Source organism: Ascidiella aspersa, chromosome 7 (genome assembly GCF_963924565.1).
Source record: "Ascidiella aspersa chromosome 7, kaAscAspe10.2, whole genome shotgun sequence".
Taxonomy (NCBI): Eukaryota; Metazoa; Chordata; class Ascidiacea; order Phlebobranchia; family Ascidiidae; genus Ascidiella; species Ascidiella aspersa.
In genome coordinates, this window is record NC_139453.1 from 26,100,424 (window position 1) to 26,116,929 (window position 16,506).

General features: G+C 40.2%; 2 protein-coding genes across 2 annotated transcripts; one reads left to right on the top strand and one right to left on the bottom strand.

The window, feature by feature from the left end:
* Window positions 1–9,619: 9,619 nt before the first annotated feature.
* Window positions 9,620–12,459, bottom strand: LOC146138689 (trafficking kinesin-binding protein 1-like). Its single transcript, XM_083393550.1, has one exon. The coding sequence runs from the start codon at window positions 12,389–12,391 to the stop codon at window positions 10,274–10,276; it is 2,118 nt and encodes a 705-aa protein (XP_083249676.1). The 5' UTR covers window positions 12,392–12,459; the 3' UTR covers window positions 9,620–10,273.
* Window positions 12,460–14,976: 2,517 nt separating this feature from the next.
* Window positions 14,977–16,503, top strand: LOC146138690 (microspherule protein 1-like). The gene has a single exon (XM_083393627.1). It carries the CDS (start codon window positions 15,018–15,020, stop codon window positions 16,305–16,307), a length of 1,290 nt encoding a protein of 429 aa, XP_083249753.1. The 5' UTR covers window positions 14,977–15,017; the 3' UTR covers window positions 16,308–16,503.
* The last annotated feature ends 3 nt before the right edge of the window (window positions 16,504–16,506 follow it).

A 16,506-nucleotide genomic window follows, 5' to 3' on the forward strand; every position in this document is an offset into this window, starting at 1 on the left:
AAATGGTCTATTTTACTGAGCATTTAGTAGTTTGATACCTACGCCAGGTGCACGCGCACTACGGTCACATAACGACAAAGTACGAACCTTTTGTACTCATTTATATGTTCAGTTAGGTCGTCCAAATCTGTACTTTCTAAAATGGATTTGACTCTAGCCTTGCCAAAACGCAATTTTATCACTACCACTCCCAACTATTCAACTAACCTTAATGCGACTATATGAGTTGATCCAGTCATACAAACTTCACACACTACGAAAAAATTGGCTACATCAAAGTAGGTACCTGTAATCAATATCTAAACAGTAATCAGTTTTAGTGGTGTCCTGTCGAGTTGTATCAGTGAATCAGTTAAACCTCTTTTTAATCATGGAAATCCTTTCATTTTATATGACGTTTTATCATTTAAATCCGTTCAATCTATATCAAGTTTTTTAAATTAAATTCTTTCTTTCTTTATGAAGTTCTATCATTTCAATTATTTTATTCTATATGAAGTTTTTCATTGAAATCCTTAACTTTCTATACGAAGTTTTATCAGTTAAATTCTTTCATTCTATATACTTGTTTTTCAGTTAAATTCTTTCATTCTATAGCGACCTGCTTATGCCCTAACGCTACGGTTATCTACCCCAGCCAAGACCCCATGCTTGTCGTGACGATGTTACTGGGCGACAATTAGGCAATTTACCCCTGCTCGTGTCCCCTGTTACCGGCGGCCCGCTGCGTCACATCATCGCAAAAATAACACATTTCCCAATTTGCGCTAATTACAAGCGGGAGAAAATGAATCGAAGCGCCGCCTGCTAATCCCACTGATATTACTTTCACCTGGCGTAGGGTAATCGGCTTATAGCCGTGCGGCCAGCCACTCACACAACGAAAGGCCTTTGAAGTTGGGCTGCGCAAGCGACAAATCTAACAGCATCGGGTCTAGTTTTCGGTTCATGTACAAGGCGACAGCTTGCGCTACTAGTTGCTGCAAGGCACGACGGCTTCGAGTGAAGCTTATACACGCGCGCGAGCAAGGGGATAAGGTACTTCGCGCCACCACTGAGCGCGACTAATTTCTAATCGGCGAGATTGCCGTTGCGGGCGCCTTTGAAAGGTCGACACTTCTACCTACATTGCATGAAGTGTAACAGAAATTTTCACGAACTGGGTGTGACTGAGCGTTTATCATACCATATTCATCAACCCAACAATGAGCTTTCGAGAAAGCTGACCACAATTAGCCTTATGTTTAGTTTTACGAAGGCCATGGTAGAAAAATGCCCTGGTATGATAATTAAAGTTCCAGTCATAGCTATACCGTGGCTATCAATAATACGGGTTATTTCTTATATTACGCTTTTAAAAGGCGAATTAGTAGCATATACGAGTTTGTATCTAATCGCATGAATCTATGCCTTGTAAGTTGTTTATACTCCCTTATGACTTCAAATGTATTATACACCTGCCCTTTGTCTGTCTTACGTATACACAACATTTCCATTTGACTGGAATACATTAGTCCACATTATGCGAATAAATGGTCGTTCAAGTTCAATAAAATCTTTTTGTACTACTATGTACAAATGTTAAGACCCTGTTGTTCCTAACCTGTTTACCCTGCATCACAAAGGCTAAAAAGACGACATCTCCTCATAAAGTTTACATCCTCCTGTTGCTACTGATAAACTAACGTTGTTACCTCGTGGAAGCTTTTCGCTGCCTTTCTAAGCTACAGCCAACTAAATTAGCAAGCGGGGGTATTTTTCCGCGCTTAAAGTCTGTCCTCTATCCGGTTTCAGCCCGAGCAGCTGGCAGCGTGTTCGAATTACGGCTTTCATAAGGCCGAGCGGGCAATGGAGAGGCTAAAAGCGACCGGCGGGCCGCTGCTGTGTGTGAAAGGATCCCGCTGCCGGTCGCCTATTTAAAGCGCCGCCTTTTTTCCCACTTTTCCCTTACGGTCCGGGCCGCCATTTCTCCGCGAGCCTTTGTCCGTGGCCGTTTCGCGTTTCTCGCGCCCGGCCGGGCAAAGGAAACGACGGCGAGATAATGGACGTCGGAGCTTTAAATGACGGCGCGCATTCGAGGCCGCCGGGTCCGCGCCTTCCGCGAGAATCGCGATAAGGCGACAATGCTCGCGTTGGCCTGCTGGAAGTGCTTGTAGCCTGTAAAGTTGCCAATTGGAGCCCCTCGTTCTCGCGTTGGCCCTTGGCCCCTTTTGTTTTTGCCCGGTCGGCGCAATACCGCCGGATACGTTTCGTTCGGCCGCGACAAAGCGCTCTATAGTGCTATTTTGTTGCCTCTTTTTGTCCAAACGAGATTTTAATGACCGTTCGATGCAATGTGGCGTGAAACGGCTAGATCCCGATGTTTGCCTATACGAGTTAATTACAATACGAACTAGGAAACCGTGCCTTGACCCCCCGAAGGTCCATCGATCAAATCGTAGTAATAAATTATATGATATAGCGCATGCGATCACAACACGGATGAAAATATAAACCGTAACCTTCTCAAATCAAGGCAAGGTAAAAATCAAAATCAGACCAATGAAATCTGTCTTAGTGAGGAAAATCAATAAAACCTGCCCAATCTATTCTCGATTTAAATTGTAAATCGTTAGCCTTCTCAATCCAATCAAGGCAAGGTATAAAAAAAAAAAAAAAAAAAAAATTCGGTCAGTCAAAGCCATCTGGGTAAAAAATCAATAAAAATATAAATAATTCTGCTCAATCAAATCAAGCCAAGGAGAGAATGAACCCCGCTCATAATAAAACCTCCAATCAAATCTTGGTAAGAAAATCAGTGAAAACCCTTCCGTTCAATTTTAGGTTAAAAAGATAAATCACAGCCTGCTCTCATCAAATGAAGCTAAGGGGGAAAAATAAACGCTCATTCAAAATAAATCCCCGACCTATTCTAGGTAAGAAAACGAGTAAAAATCCTTTTAATAATTTCTAGACTACAATTAAAAACTTCCCCCCGCCCCTAAATTAAAAAAAGTTCACTCAATTAAGTATGGGTAAGAATTAAATAATAGCTTGCGCCATAATTTGTGGGTTCAAATTTTTTTAATGTAAAAAAATATGGATAATTAAACAAATCGAAAGCCTTAAAAATAGTGTTAACTTTTATTTGAGGTTAACAGACTATTCAGCGCTCCTTATGTTTGTTTAGGTTTAGAAGTCCGAACAGACGGTCGCAAAACAGACTGTGAAAGTTGTTCTGGAACTATAAGCTCCAAGGAAACCTGACTGCCGCTGTTAAACGGATCAAATCACACAAAACCGAACTCAAAGTTGTCACAGCTGGATCATCAGGACTTGAAAATAAAAGTTGCGGTTGCGTGTGAGCAAGGCCGTAAAGAGCACGCCATCGCGCTTACAGCGAGCGTCGAGATAATAAACAGGCGATTCTTTAAGCGACGTGTGTGCAACGTATTTGCTTGTACAGATTGCAATCGCGGCAATGGCCATAATTCCAATGTGTCGGGACTCTATAAGAACGGACAGCATACGCCCTCGCAAATGCTGGACAGCCATTATGCGCGTTCTGTCGTCATCAAGGCAAAGCGAATCGGAGAATGGACGCGGTAACTGCGACGTCCGGCCTCGTAACCCGGCAAATTCCCGTGACCAGAGTTTTCGCGCGCGGTCAAATTAGTTCCGTATCATGCAAGCAAAAACACAATGTGGCTTGGCCGGTCGTTAAGCTCACTTTGACAGCACTCTCCTGTCACGCGATGTGTCATTTTTGCTTTATGGTTGTCGGTGAAATGCAAAATGGCCCCGTTTATTTTCATCCTGTGCAAGGATGATCGTGCAAAAAATGCTGGATCAGATTCATTCCGTGATAAGGATAAATGCCGAATTAACCTGTATGAGAGATATATTTGTCAACAATATGTAGCCATGTAAATAAGCGATGATTAGCTTTAATGGGCTAATAAATATTTTGATGAAATAGCAAAAACCTCGTTTTTAGTTTATAAAAATATAAGTGTATCTTTTAAACGCTTTTTAAGAAAGGCCAACGTTTAAGCTAAAAGGTAACATTAACGTGGACAGGAATTGTGTATAGGCACACTGGACATTAGCAAAAATAAATTACCTCATTTACTCAGAATAATTTTGCCAATTTTAAACAGTTTTTGGGCGCCGTGCTTCGATTTACTTTTAGAATGACCCTATATAATAAATACAACTATCAACAATCACAGTAAACATTGTGGATGTAAAACCTGTAGCTTATACTCAATTGCATGAAATACCGATAAAGTTGGTAAAATCGGATTTAATTAATCAGTGCTAAGGTCCCTTAATTCATTTGGTTTTGGTAGTAAGTGACAGGGATTTCAGAAATACGGAATGTGATTTTAAGCACTTTGTTGGATTGTTGTTGTAATGTGTTGTCGTCAATCAAGTTTGGTTAAAAACAATCGAACGTCAATGGCCTATTTTCACACTGCCAAGCTACCTAAATAGCGGTGCCCGCCCAACGGAATTACAGTCTAGTTACGCCGATCAGGCGCTCGCGAAATGTTTCAAACATCGAGATCGAAACATCGCCGCCAGGACATCCCGCAATTACGCGCTTATCAAAGGCGAAAGAAATTCTCGCCGCTGCTCGAAAATCGCCAAGCGCCCCAAGAACGAAAGCGGGCCGCCATTTTTTATCTCGCCACTCTATCGCGATGCGTCATCCGCGCCCATTGTTATCGGCCTAGTTAGCCAGGTGCGAACGCCCCCTGTGCGGCAATAAAGGGGCGCGTGTCGTCTCGTTAACAGGTGAGCGGGCGAGTCGAGCACGGGCTGTTTATTTTCGCACCGGTGCTGTACGCCCGACTGTAATAGCAGCAGCGCTGTCGGATCATAACGCCACCGCCCAACTTCGCTGCTACCGTCCGTGCGATTTCGTTAGCTCTGGCAAATGCGCGAGGGTGTTACGCGCGAACCTGTGTTTCCGGGAGCGCTGGATACCTTGTTTGTGTTCGAACGGGTAACCCGCTGCTCGATGTTTTTATGAGGAGCTGTTTCACCTTTTTCACCAAGGCCTTGATCATGTTGACCTTGTGCAAATTTACCCCTTTGGCCAGCGTTGTTTGTCTTAACGCCAAGCACCCGATAAAGGGTCACTTTAACTTCGATGTTAGAGAATTACCACAGCTATTGATTATTGAAACTCTTTAGTAATTTAGTCTTCTAAATTTTTTTTGAGAACGTAGCGTAGGCCTACCTGTTTCGCGGTGTGAAAGGATCCCAACAATAACAAACAAAATCCTACTCAAAAAACATAAGTCAAATTTATCCTTTGACAATCCGTGATTGCACTGACGACGAACAGCGTTTTATTGGGACACCCATGATAATTTAAGGCTAAGTCTTAGCTAACATTTTGTACCTTATTCCGAAACAGATACCCAGTATAACGGGAGTTTTCGAAGGACCGAAATTATGTTGTTTCTCAGATCGACTGATGTCACTTGTCCCCATCGAATTCCTGCAGTGCACTAATGATGTGCAAATAATGTAGGTCATTACAAAAAATCAGGAAGAGCTTATTAGGCTTATATACCATTACCAAAATGCATTAATGCTTCCGACATCCGATAACAATATTATTTCAACCAAATTCAACACAATACTGTAGAAATTCCGGACATTTCTAAGGGGCACACTACGACTATAACTTGTTAGCTTTAATAGGGGATTGGGTTAGCTTTATTAACACCGCGGATGACTTCGGAAAGGTAGTATATTATGCGTGCCGTTATTGTTGGTCATTACGACTTTAGTCGAGCTTAATCACTAAAAATACATTGTGTATTGCGTAAGTGAATGTTTCAGTTACATTTGGAGTTGTGAGATTGACAAAGACCCTATCCTTGTATTGAACAACTAACACTACTACGACCTGGTTTGGGTTACCAGTTTCTTTCTGATAATGCCAAACATCCTAAATTAAAGGTATTTCGGTGGCAGGTTAAAAGGGAATTAGAGCGGATTAATACGTCAATATTACAGTGCTAAAAATCTTTAGCCGTTGTTCATCCCACTTAAGTAACATATTTTACTGACAACTATCACAGGGCATTCTCGGATTAGTTCGAGGCGTAGCATGGCTGCGACCAACCGATTGTTACGTCACAGTCCACCAATATAATTCGTGTGGCTACAGTCTATAGCGCAGATTTGGACTAACTTCGAACCGTCAAGCAATATAATTCATTTCTAAATAAAACTGTTTTGAAAGAACAATAATCCTTAACATTTTTTTATTGATTTCAAATTTTTTTATTGAATACACTACTCTCGTTAAGAATCTTCACATATTCCTACTATTACCAGCTTGTCAAAAGAAGGACATGTTTTAAAGATTCTTTTAAAATGAATCACACATTTTTTCAAATTCCCTTTTTTGACACGTCCGGCAAGACATTTTCTGTTTCTCTGACGGCCTTTTTCCAAAAAAAATTGTTCACCCCTGGTCTAGCTGATACAAAAACACTGGTAAAGTTGTAGTGATACCCCATGTTCAACAACTCACACCCGGCAAGAGTATAATTGCGTTGTACAATATCGAATTTTAAACCACCATGGTGAAAAGTCCGGCGTTATCTCACACGCAAAGTTGAGAATTGGGTCGTGGAAAGTTGTAGCTCACTTTAATTTTTTTAACTTGCCGTCTTTAGAAGGAGTTGGACTTTTAATATTAAGACTTTTTTAGTTATATTCATGGTTGGCCAAAATCGAACCCTTTGAAGAAACTGGATGGAATTTTGCGAATGGCGTTCCACAGAAATGTTTCGCCGCGGAAATTACAAGTATATAAACCATTCAAATTGAAAGGTACCGAAATTGCCAGTCTTAGCCGAATCGCTATTTATATGAAAAAGGTAGCCGCGGTCCCACGGCTGCACACATTGTTTATTTTTATCCTCTCCAATAATCCCCCTACCGGCTTCTGGACATCTGTTTTTGCGGGGCGTTATCCGCGGTTCTTAACGCAAACACCCCAACGCAGCTAATGTTTGTTCGCCAATATTAAGACGACGGCGTGTTGTGAAATAAATCGATGCCAGAGTCGCCCAAAATGAGCGACTAAAATCACAGCAGCCACACCTAGTTGGCCATCGAATCTCGTCGATTCGACCGTGTTTGCATTTTTCCTTATTAAAGCTTTCGGGTTGCTTCAATTTCTCTCTTTAATATTTCTGTGTTGTTATGACATTAGTCAACGACTTGACTTCAATAGACTTGAGTCGGTGTGTTGGAATAAGTTGATTTTGTTGAAATAATTTGGATTGGACTTAAGGTATATAGGCAAACCGCTTCGGTGGAAATTAAGTTTAAATGATTTGAATAGATTTTTTTGTAAAATATAGCTGTTAAATCTTTTGTAGGCTACATATCTTGCTTACTATACTGGTTCAGGTTATATCGGCGGGTATAAAACATATCCTATTATTTATAATTGTTTAAAAATCAAATTGTAGGCTACCCCAGACGGAAAAATGTTTTAGAATCATAAAAAAAATCCTCAGTCAATGAAAGCATTTGAATATAAATCACCATGATGACACTAATTCTAGCATATTTTATCCCAACATTTGATGTACCGTATTTTGTAACCAGCTAACCTACCAAAAGAAAGGGTTTAAATTCACCCGAGATTGAGTAATCTTTAATGAAGTTGTGTCGTCAGTGATGTATTTGTACTTTAGTCTGCCCTGCATTACTCCACTTTTTGTTTTACATCATTGTTAGCAATATAGATTTTCAGACGAGATACGGTTTGTCATTGTTGGCACGAATTGACGTTTAACCTGTTGACGGTGAAACGCCGGCCGGGATCTTATTTCCTGACAAGACACGACGAAATTAATTATTGATGGGCGCCGCAAGTTCGGGTTTTAAATCTTCCCCGACACACAACGTTGCTGTTTGTTGGCTCCTAACGGCAAGTTACGATGTGCTGACACGACTACAGGCCTCGCGAGTCACGTTTGACACAAAACCAAGGCCCCATAAATAGTGCTAAAAGTTGCGCCGCAGTTGTAATGTAAACAGGCCGCGAAACTTCAACGCCAACTATTTTGGGCCAAGCGTGCCCTCTAGCGGTAATACATTTTTTTTAAATTAGGGTTACCAGGATATCGTACAACTGCAGTGAGTGAGACTTAGAATATCTGACGCCAATTTAATGTAATATCGATCGTTTGAAATAAAACGCAAACCAGCAGCGATACTTTATTGAAAAATCAAGCACACAATTAGTTGCTTATCGTTGCGTTTTGTTTTATTAACTATTTGTTGAAATAAAAACTTGACATTTTATGGTAGTTCTATTAAAAGTTGTTATTTGATTGTTTTATCTGCGAGGTAACTAACCTCAATTAAACCCAGCCACTGGAGACCTCAAATTTAATAAAGTCAGAAACGGCCGCAGTTAAACCTTTAAAAGTAGAGCGATTCGTAAATCACCTAACGTTCTAAATCAGCTCTAATAAAAACATTAAAAAATACATGACGTTTCAAAAAACTTAACGCAACAGGTGTCCACAACTTTTTGTCATGTGTGATAATGTCGGTCTGAAGTACTTTTTCGATAAAAGTATGCAGCGTCGATACCAATGAAATGGTGTATCATTTTTTATTAAAGAAATATACTATCTGAAAAGCTCTTTTGTATATCACCGAAGAAGCATGTTTTCTTACATTGCCAAAACTAGAACGGTTCAATTATATGGATTAAAACACTATTTTAGTTGATATATTTTTTTTAATCCGAATTTGCCGAAGCTTTCTTTTAATTAGAGAAAAAAACGTAAAATTTAATATCTGGTTGGGAATTTCTTCGAAAGTAAACTTTGCGGAAATGACTTTCAACCAGGTTGCTTTTGATATTTTGTTTTTACGATTGCCATGAAGCGTTATCCAACAGAAAATTTGGGTTTATTAACGGGCAACGACAAACACGTGAATAGAAGCTATGGTAATCGCGTGCACATGCACAACAAAACATAAATATGTAAAAAATATAGCGCATTAAATAAACAACGCTTGTTTGAAAGAACTAAAACGCAAAAAAGCAAACGAGTTCACACATGTTTCACTGCCATAAATAAGAAGGCAGCTTGAGAGAAAGAGCAGTCTTCAAAGTCAAGTAAAAGTGTTTTTAAAGAAGGTTTCGGTGCGAAATAGGCAAGCAGTTCAAAACAGAAACCGAACTTTTTCTCAGGCAACGCACATTTTTCAGAGCCGTCAGTCAACTTAAGTTCAGCGTGTTGTATTGTGGCTAAAAACGAGTTAAGAAATGACTTTAAAGATTCAATAAAAGCTGGCCATATCGACATTTATTGCCACAATTACGGAATTATTAAACTGCAAGACAACGAACTTCCGAAAATGACAACTGTTAAAATAAAATGATAACTGCAACATTTTTTGCGAACCCATGTCATTTGAGCAACCATTTTAAAGTTTAAAGAAACAAAGCTAGCATCTTTTCATAAAAAAAAGTTCAAAGCACATAAAATTACAATTTCTGCATCACAACTTCAATACTGACTTTCAGGTATTAATAATGCCACCGTTTTTTTTTTAAAGAACGACAGTTTGTGGAGAAAACAAAAAACGACTATGTGTGAAATTAATCAAAGCCACATCACACATTCTATGCATTTTACATGTGGTTGTGTTTTTTGCTGATTGTAGCTTTTTGTCAAGCATTTCTATTTCAATATATTGTAAAATAGAACGATGTACAACAAGTGTTTTAATTGAAACTGTAACAATAAAAACAGAAACAGGGATGCATATTTCTACTGTTTATTACCTTCAGTCTATTATGTTGCTGAATTAAAAAAACAGACAAACAACAGCTTTAAAGGGCTTATTTGCTAATTAATAGGTAAACATTGTAATAAAGGGTTACTTGCTATTACTATGGCTAGAAAAAGTAAAAAAATGTCGAGATTATCAAAATACAGAATTTATAGGTGTTGCTACTGAATACTACATTTATGGCATAAACGTACCTTTTTAACAAGCATGAAAAGCAAAATAAATAAGAAGTAAAGTGGAACTAAAGCAAAAGCAAAGACAGATAAACAGAACAGACAATGATTGTTACAAATTTCGTCAGGCATATTACGACAACAAGTAGCTACGACTACTCTCATTAGTTTTTTTGGATCTTCTTACATCTAACACTGCAATTCGAGGGAACACTGCAAAGCGAAAATTAAATACATGCTTGTGTGTATGAAACCTGTTGGAATTAAAATCCTTCGGAGCAGCTCTTGGACTTGCTTGGTTTCACCACACACAGCTCAAGTTTTACCCTTGACGATGGGGTGCCACTGCTTCCGACACGAATTCCCGGTGGATTTGCCGTGGAACAACTTGGGGCACTGCCGGTGCTGGGTGTGGTTGAATAGAGGGTTGGTAGTGGCGGGGTGCTGACCCCATGCAGGTAACCCCAGTCGCTCTGGTGATTTGCTTGTCTGGTGGAGTTGGTAGCTGGGCAAGGTATGGGCGTGGAAGAGAACTTAACAATCCCGGAACGTGCTTTGCAGGGTGTGGCTGTTACTTTAGAAGCGCCTGTTAAATTGACTTCTTCATGTAGAGTGGTTTTATCATGCAAAGCAAGTGCTGGGCTGTCAGTTGAACTACCAGCACTGAATAAGATTCCTGTGTCATTAAACGAGTCTTCATCATCGTCAGTTTCATCTGTAGAAGGCGTTGGGATATTTTCTCCTCGAATTGCGGTGTCCGTCGATTGATAACTCCGCACAACAATGCCAGCTGGACTTAAATAATCCTCACTGAGGCTAAACAGTGGCAGCTTGTTTTCAGCTAGATTCTTCCACTGCTGTAAGGTGATTGAGCCTTCGATGGGCTTTACAATGCGTAACCTGGGAGCGGATTTACACTTTCTGATCGATTTTTTTGTTGTTGAAAAATGAAAGGGCTCTATTACAGAATGGGGTTGTTGTTGTTTCGACCAAAATTTGATGCGAGACAATTTTCTTATTGCTTCGTCCAGATCGTTGGTACCTGGCTTTCCAGGTTTACCCATTCTCTTCAAAGTAACTTTTTGAAGTCTATTTGCCCGAACAGCAGTTTTAGATTTAACTGCAGGAACTTGTTCTGGAACTATTTCCTCAATGGGCTCTTCATGTCGGATTAATGCACCAGGACGTTTGTTTGCCACTTTCACAGTTTGTACAATTTTCTGGTCGAAAATCGGCCGAGACGGTCTGGGCCTTGTTTCATCTAAATTTGGCGATGGAATTGAAATGTCGGCGTCGCTAACTTCCAGCTCTGCAGCTATCGAGTTGGCAAACGGTATCCGGTCATATGCCATTTCTATTCCGTCGTCACTTAACATGCTGCTCGAGTGCACACGGCGAGATTCTTGGCGGGTTTCGTCCAAGATGCTCAAGACCTCTTTATACTTGTACTCCAGGTTGAAGACAGCTTCAGACAGTTCCTTCTGAGAAATGCTGGCATATGTAAGGTCATGCTGCAAATCTTCATGTTCTGACGTCAGGCTGTTGTACTTTTTCTGAAGTTGCAATATGTGCATTAGCAGGCCGTCAATTTCGTCCTGCTGGCGCGTTGCTTCTTCATTTCTCCTGGTTAACTCATCAGTGATGGTTGTGATTTGCTCATTTGCGTTTCTCAGCTCTGTGTGCAGGGAGCCCAACTGACTGACTGTGTTTATAATGAGACAATTCTCCTTGTCATCAAGGTTCTGCGCTTCTGCTTGCAAACTGGTCTGCTCCTGTTTCAGGTTTTCATTGTCAAGTTCGAGCTGCTTGATTTTCTCATGCAACAAGTCGACTTGTGCCATCGGCCCGGGCTTGCCGATTAAACGATACTCTTTGCTTGGCGATGGCGTCGCTGACGAGTCGTCATTTGTGTACATGTGGAGCAAATTTTCCTTTTGGGTGATCTCGTGCTTAAGTTGTGAAGCTTCTTCCATGGCTTTAGTCAACTGTTCCTCCAGAGTGTCTTTCTGCTCGACTATGGCCTTGTTTTTGATCAGGAGCGTCTGCCCGATTCTGGCCGCCAACTCCAGGTCGCGTTCTCTCTCTTCAAGCAAGCTGGTCACCGCGCGAATGTCGTTGTAGGTCTCCGTCATTTGGCTGTGACGGTTACCACTCAGTAGCAAAAGCTTGAAAACCTCGTTGCACTGGGTCGCCGTTAAATCTACATTAAAATCCTGGGGCAAAACGGGCACCTGAAGCCAGTCCTCCTGGCTGTAGTCGTGCCCGGCGTCGGCTCTCAATGTGTACTGCGGTATTTGATCCTGCACCAAAGACACTAGTTCCACTTCAGCTTGGTCGCTTGTGTTGTGAAGGTCGGTTATTGTGGAGACTTCTTGAAACATCTCTTCATTTTTTAGCTTAAACTGAACAGCGCACAGCTGTGTTATTTGTTATAGTGAGAAATTTTAAAACAAATAAAATGATTCCTGAGAACAAATTTCACTTGTCATTCGATGTATATACTTCCATACATAAAATAACAAATGTCCAAATATATATATGTATATAAAAAGTTGTTTAAAGAGTAACCCAATCCAATATTATAGAGGTTGTACCTTATTAAAAACAGTGTTTAGTGGTGTTTTTCATAGTCTCATGTTGTGACTTCTTAATTAAAGTACTAAAGTTTGCCAAACCCTAATATAAACCATGTGTCATTATAATATGTATATATAATATATATAGGGAATCTGCATCAAATAACCCAAACGCATTTTTAATTTTTATGTTCAGTAGTCATACCATATTATTTAATGTTTTTTTGATTTTATGGATACACACAAAAAAGTATGCAATAAAATAATTCACCTTCAAAATGGCATTTGCCATGGCACTGAATACCTTGCTTTATATCAGTCTACTAACAACTATATCCCACATAGCCTGTGGATAGGCCTGATATGTATAGTTGTATTACAAACTATATACTATTTGTTATTAAAATTGCCACTGCCTGGCGGTTAGTTTCAAAGTTTAGTAAAATAAAAAAATTCCAGTTATAGCAAGTATCAAAATAGTGCAGCTATACTTAAAGTTGTTTTTATCTGACTTTAACAATCAAGAGCCATTAACCAGCCTCGCCAAACATTTATTCTAACGCCTTTTTTGCGGAATTCTTTACTAAAACCAATTGAACGCCAAGTTCAGCAAACACGGGCCTTTCGGCTGTAAATATACCCGACAGCTAACGACTTTGCCAACACAAAAGGGCGTTGTTTCCCGGTTTGTTGTCCTCTCAGGGCTGTGAACTTGCGCACCCCCGGGAAGGGCAAACGTGTGGTGGCTGCAAATATTCGCCCAACACCAATAGCAAACGGTTCTGTTTGTTCTTGGCTTATGATTCACACGACGGTCTTGAGTTACCGCGGCTCTGTTATCGAACCGACGCATTCGCAGTGGTTTTGAGGGTTCATTATGGCGTGGCTACGTGCGTCGAAACTAACCGCTTTTGACGGTCTTTCTTTTGTGAAAAACAAGTCGGCGATTGGTAGTTTCAAGGTTACCTGGTCAGCTAAAAACACAGTGGGTTGTCACACTGATGCGTTAAGCAGAAAACAATTGCTGTATGGCTTATCTAATCTACTTAACAAACAGGGTAACAGCCTTGACGTGATAAAAAAATATCAACCAATGGCGTTTTTATATTCACAACAATTAACCTATTATTCCCTTCGCTTCACCCTAGCTAACAAATCGAATCAGACGTAATCAAATTTCGGGAATGTCCCAAAATAGAAAAAATACCAAAATTATTCAAGTTGATTTAAGAGGTAGTAATGGTGGAGTGTTCTGCCAAAAATGTTGTTTACCATATCCAACACATTTTCTTATTTCGTTACCCATCGTTAGCATGTGTTAGGAGATACGACCGTATTATACAAAATTATAAAACCAAAATTGCGACAGTCAATAAAAGCATAGCAGTTTTAGCTGTTTACAAGTATACCTGTAGTTTAGTAGGTAAACTACGTCCACGTCGCAAATTCCTTAATGTGCATTTCGTTGCTTGATTTTTCATATAATCTATTTCGTTACCACAACCGATACTACAAGCATATGTACCATATAATTTACGTTGTTTTCTAGTTTGTCTAAAGAACGTGCAATTTAAAGGACACTAAACAGAAAAGTTGAGATAACGATACTTTAAAAGGGTATGTCACGCATTATAATGATTTGCAAAAAGCTAACGAGGTTACACTTTAGATAACAAAAACATATATTTTTCAGCATTGTGACTAAAACGCACGTTTGCTAAAATAAAGTTTGTCTTCGATTCCTGTCCTTTATTTGGATGTTTTATACAAATGCAACAAATAAAATATACAAAGATAAAATCGGCAAATTAAAATGCCAACCTGCGAATTATTTCACATAGAATGCTAAAATAATTTACAATATTTCGTTTTCTATGATAGTACAATGCTCTCAACCAAAATTGTATAATAAAACCTTTGTTTTTGGTTTTTATTTGTTTCCTGAGAATGTCGGTATCTGTTGTGCACAAATATGTAAAATAGTGATCACGAATCATGACTTACTAGAGTCGCATTGGGATATAGTCACATTGGCAGTTTATATAAGCCCAAGTTTAATCCTACCACATTTTCGTCCGGTGGTTCCTATTGCTAACATTATTTGGGTTATCGTGCGAGTTTGGGTTTTTTTGCTAGGGACTTAGACCGTCCCGCATTTTAATCCAGAAATTGGTAATGAAGAATACATCTTGTGACATTTCACAAAACATATTACATAAAACAAATCGTGTCATACATTAAAAAAAAAGATTAACATAAAATTATGAATTGTATAATTGTAGTGTGAGTGTTCTTGCATTTGTAAGTTCAAAACTCAAAAACACAATTTTTGGCAGGATTCTAGATCAGTCCCCAAATTTTAAACTCCATATTTTTATTTAGTTATTAAAACCATTTTTGTAATTTGGCAAAATATAATTTGCAAATTGTTATGCATCGTCGGCATTCTTCAAGATCAATAAAGAGAAAAAAGTTTGATGATGAGGTTGTTGAAAGCAGCCTGCCGCTAAAGTCAACATTGCGGAGAAGTTTTGATGGCCCAGAAGAGGGAGAGGTCGCTCATGTTTCTGCTGAAGTTCCCGTCATTCGTGACGACTCGTTTGAGCGTCGTAGCCATAGAAACAGCCAGGAGCTGATCCGCAAACTTTCGTCAGGCATCAGCGGAAGCTCAATCGAAAAGAAGAGCGCCCGTAGAAAGAAGATGAAAAAGATGCGGCAGGCGTTCGCTGCCGTTAAGGATATGGGCCGATGGAAACCAACTGACGATCTCTTGCTGATTGATGCCGTAATGCAAGTTCCCGATTTGTCGCAGGTTCACCAAGCGGTGAAGTTTTCTTGTTACTTTACTCTAGAAGCTATTCAGGAGCGCTGGTACGCTCTGCTCTATGACCCTGTCATTTCTGGTCTTGCGCGTCAGGCCATGAAAGCATTGCCAAGAGAAGTGGCCCAGTCCACTCATTCTATGGCGCTCTTCAGCAAAGAAGAGGAGGCAGCCTTGTCGAAGATTCCTACCTCGTCGCAGCCTACAATTGATACATTCCAGGCAGAACTAGATGATAACCCTGCCGTGTTTCACCATGCCAGAACTCCGGCTGCTCTCAAGAAGCACTGGGAGCTAATGAAGAAGTACCACCTCGTTAAAGATCAGACCGTTCAGCCACTTCCCCAGGGCGACCACATCCTCAACTTTTCAGATGCGGAGGAAATGATGGACGACGGGGAGATCGCGCAGGCCAAGGACGCTGTGGTGGAGCAGGAACTGAAGATCGTCGACCGCAACCAGAAGCGAGAGATCAAGAAGCTGGAGGAAGAAATCCCGAGATGGGAGGTCCTTGTCAGCAGCGTTACTGGAATTCCTAAACAAGAAATGGACCAGCACACAGTCGCAGTGCTTCGCGGGCGACTCGTCCGCTACCTTATGAGATCTCGGGAGATCACATTCGGACGTTCCACTGATGGGCTCACTGTTGACATTGACATGTCTCTGGAAGGTCCAGCACATAAAATATCCAGACAGCAGGGCACGATCAGGATGAAGAACAATGGTGACTTTGTCATCACCAACGAAGGCAAGCGACCCCTTTATGTTGACGGCAAAGTCATTCTAAAGGGGAGCCGGGCTAGACTGCACCATGACTCTGTGGTTGAAATTGCACTGCTTCGATTTGTTTTTCTGATAAACCAACAGCTTGTCAGTGGCAGCAGCAAGGCGTCGACTTGAGTTTCCTTTCTTTGTTACCCATGTTTAAAAACAATATTGTACTGACCTTGTGAAAATTACTTCAAACTTAAATGTAAAGAACATATGTTTACATTTAATTATTAATATCAATATCTTGAATTGCTTTTATGTACTGCCAACTTATAGTTAAGAAATAAGTGTCGCATTTAAAAATGACATGTTTTTGTGGCAAACAATT

Excerpts from the sequence above, each read along its gene's own strand:
- LOC146138689 (XM_083393550.1), bottom strand. The coding sequence starts at position 12,391 with ATGTTTCAAGAAGTCTCCACAATAACCGACCTTCACAACACAAGCGAC.
- LOC146138690 (XM_083393627.1), top strand. The coding sequence starts at position 15,018 with ATGCATCGTCGGCATTCTTCAAGATCAATAAAGAGAAAAAAGTTTGAT.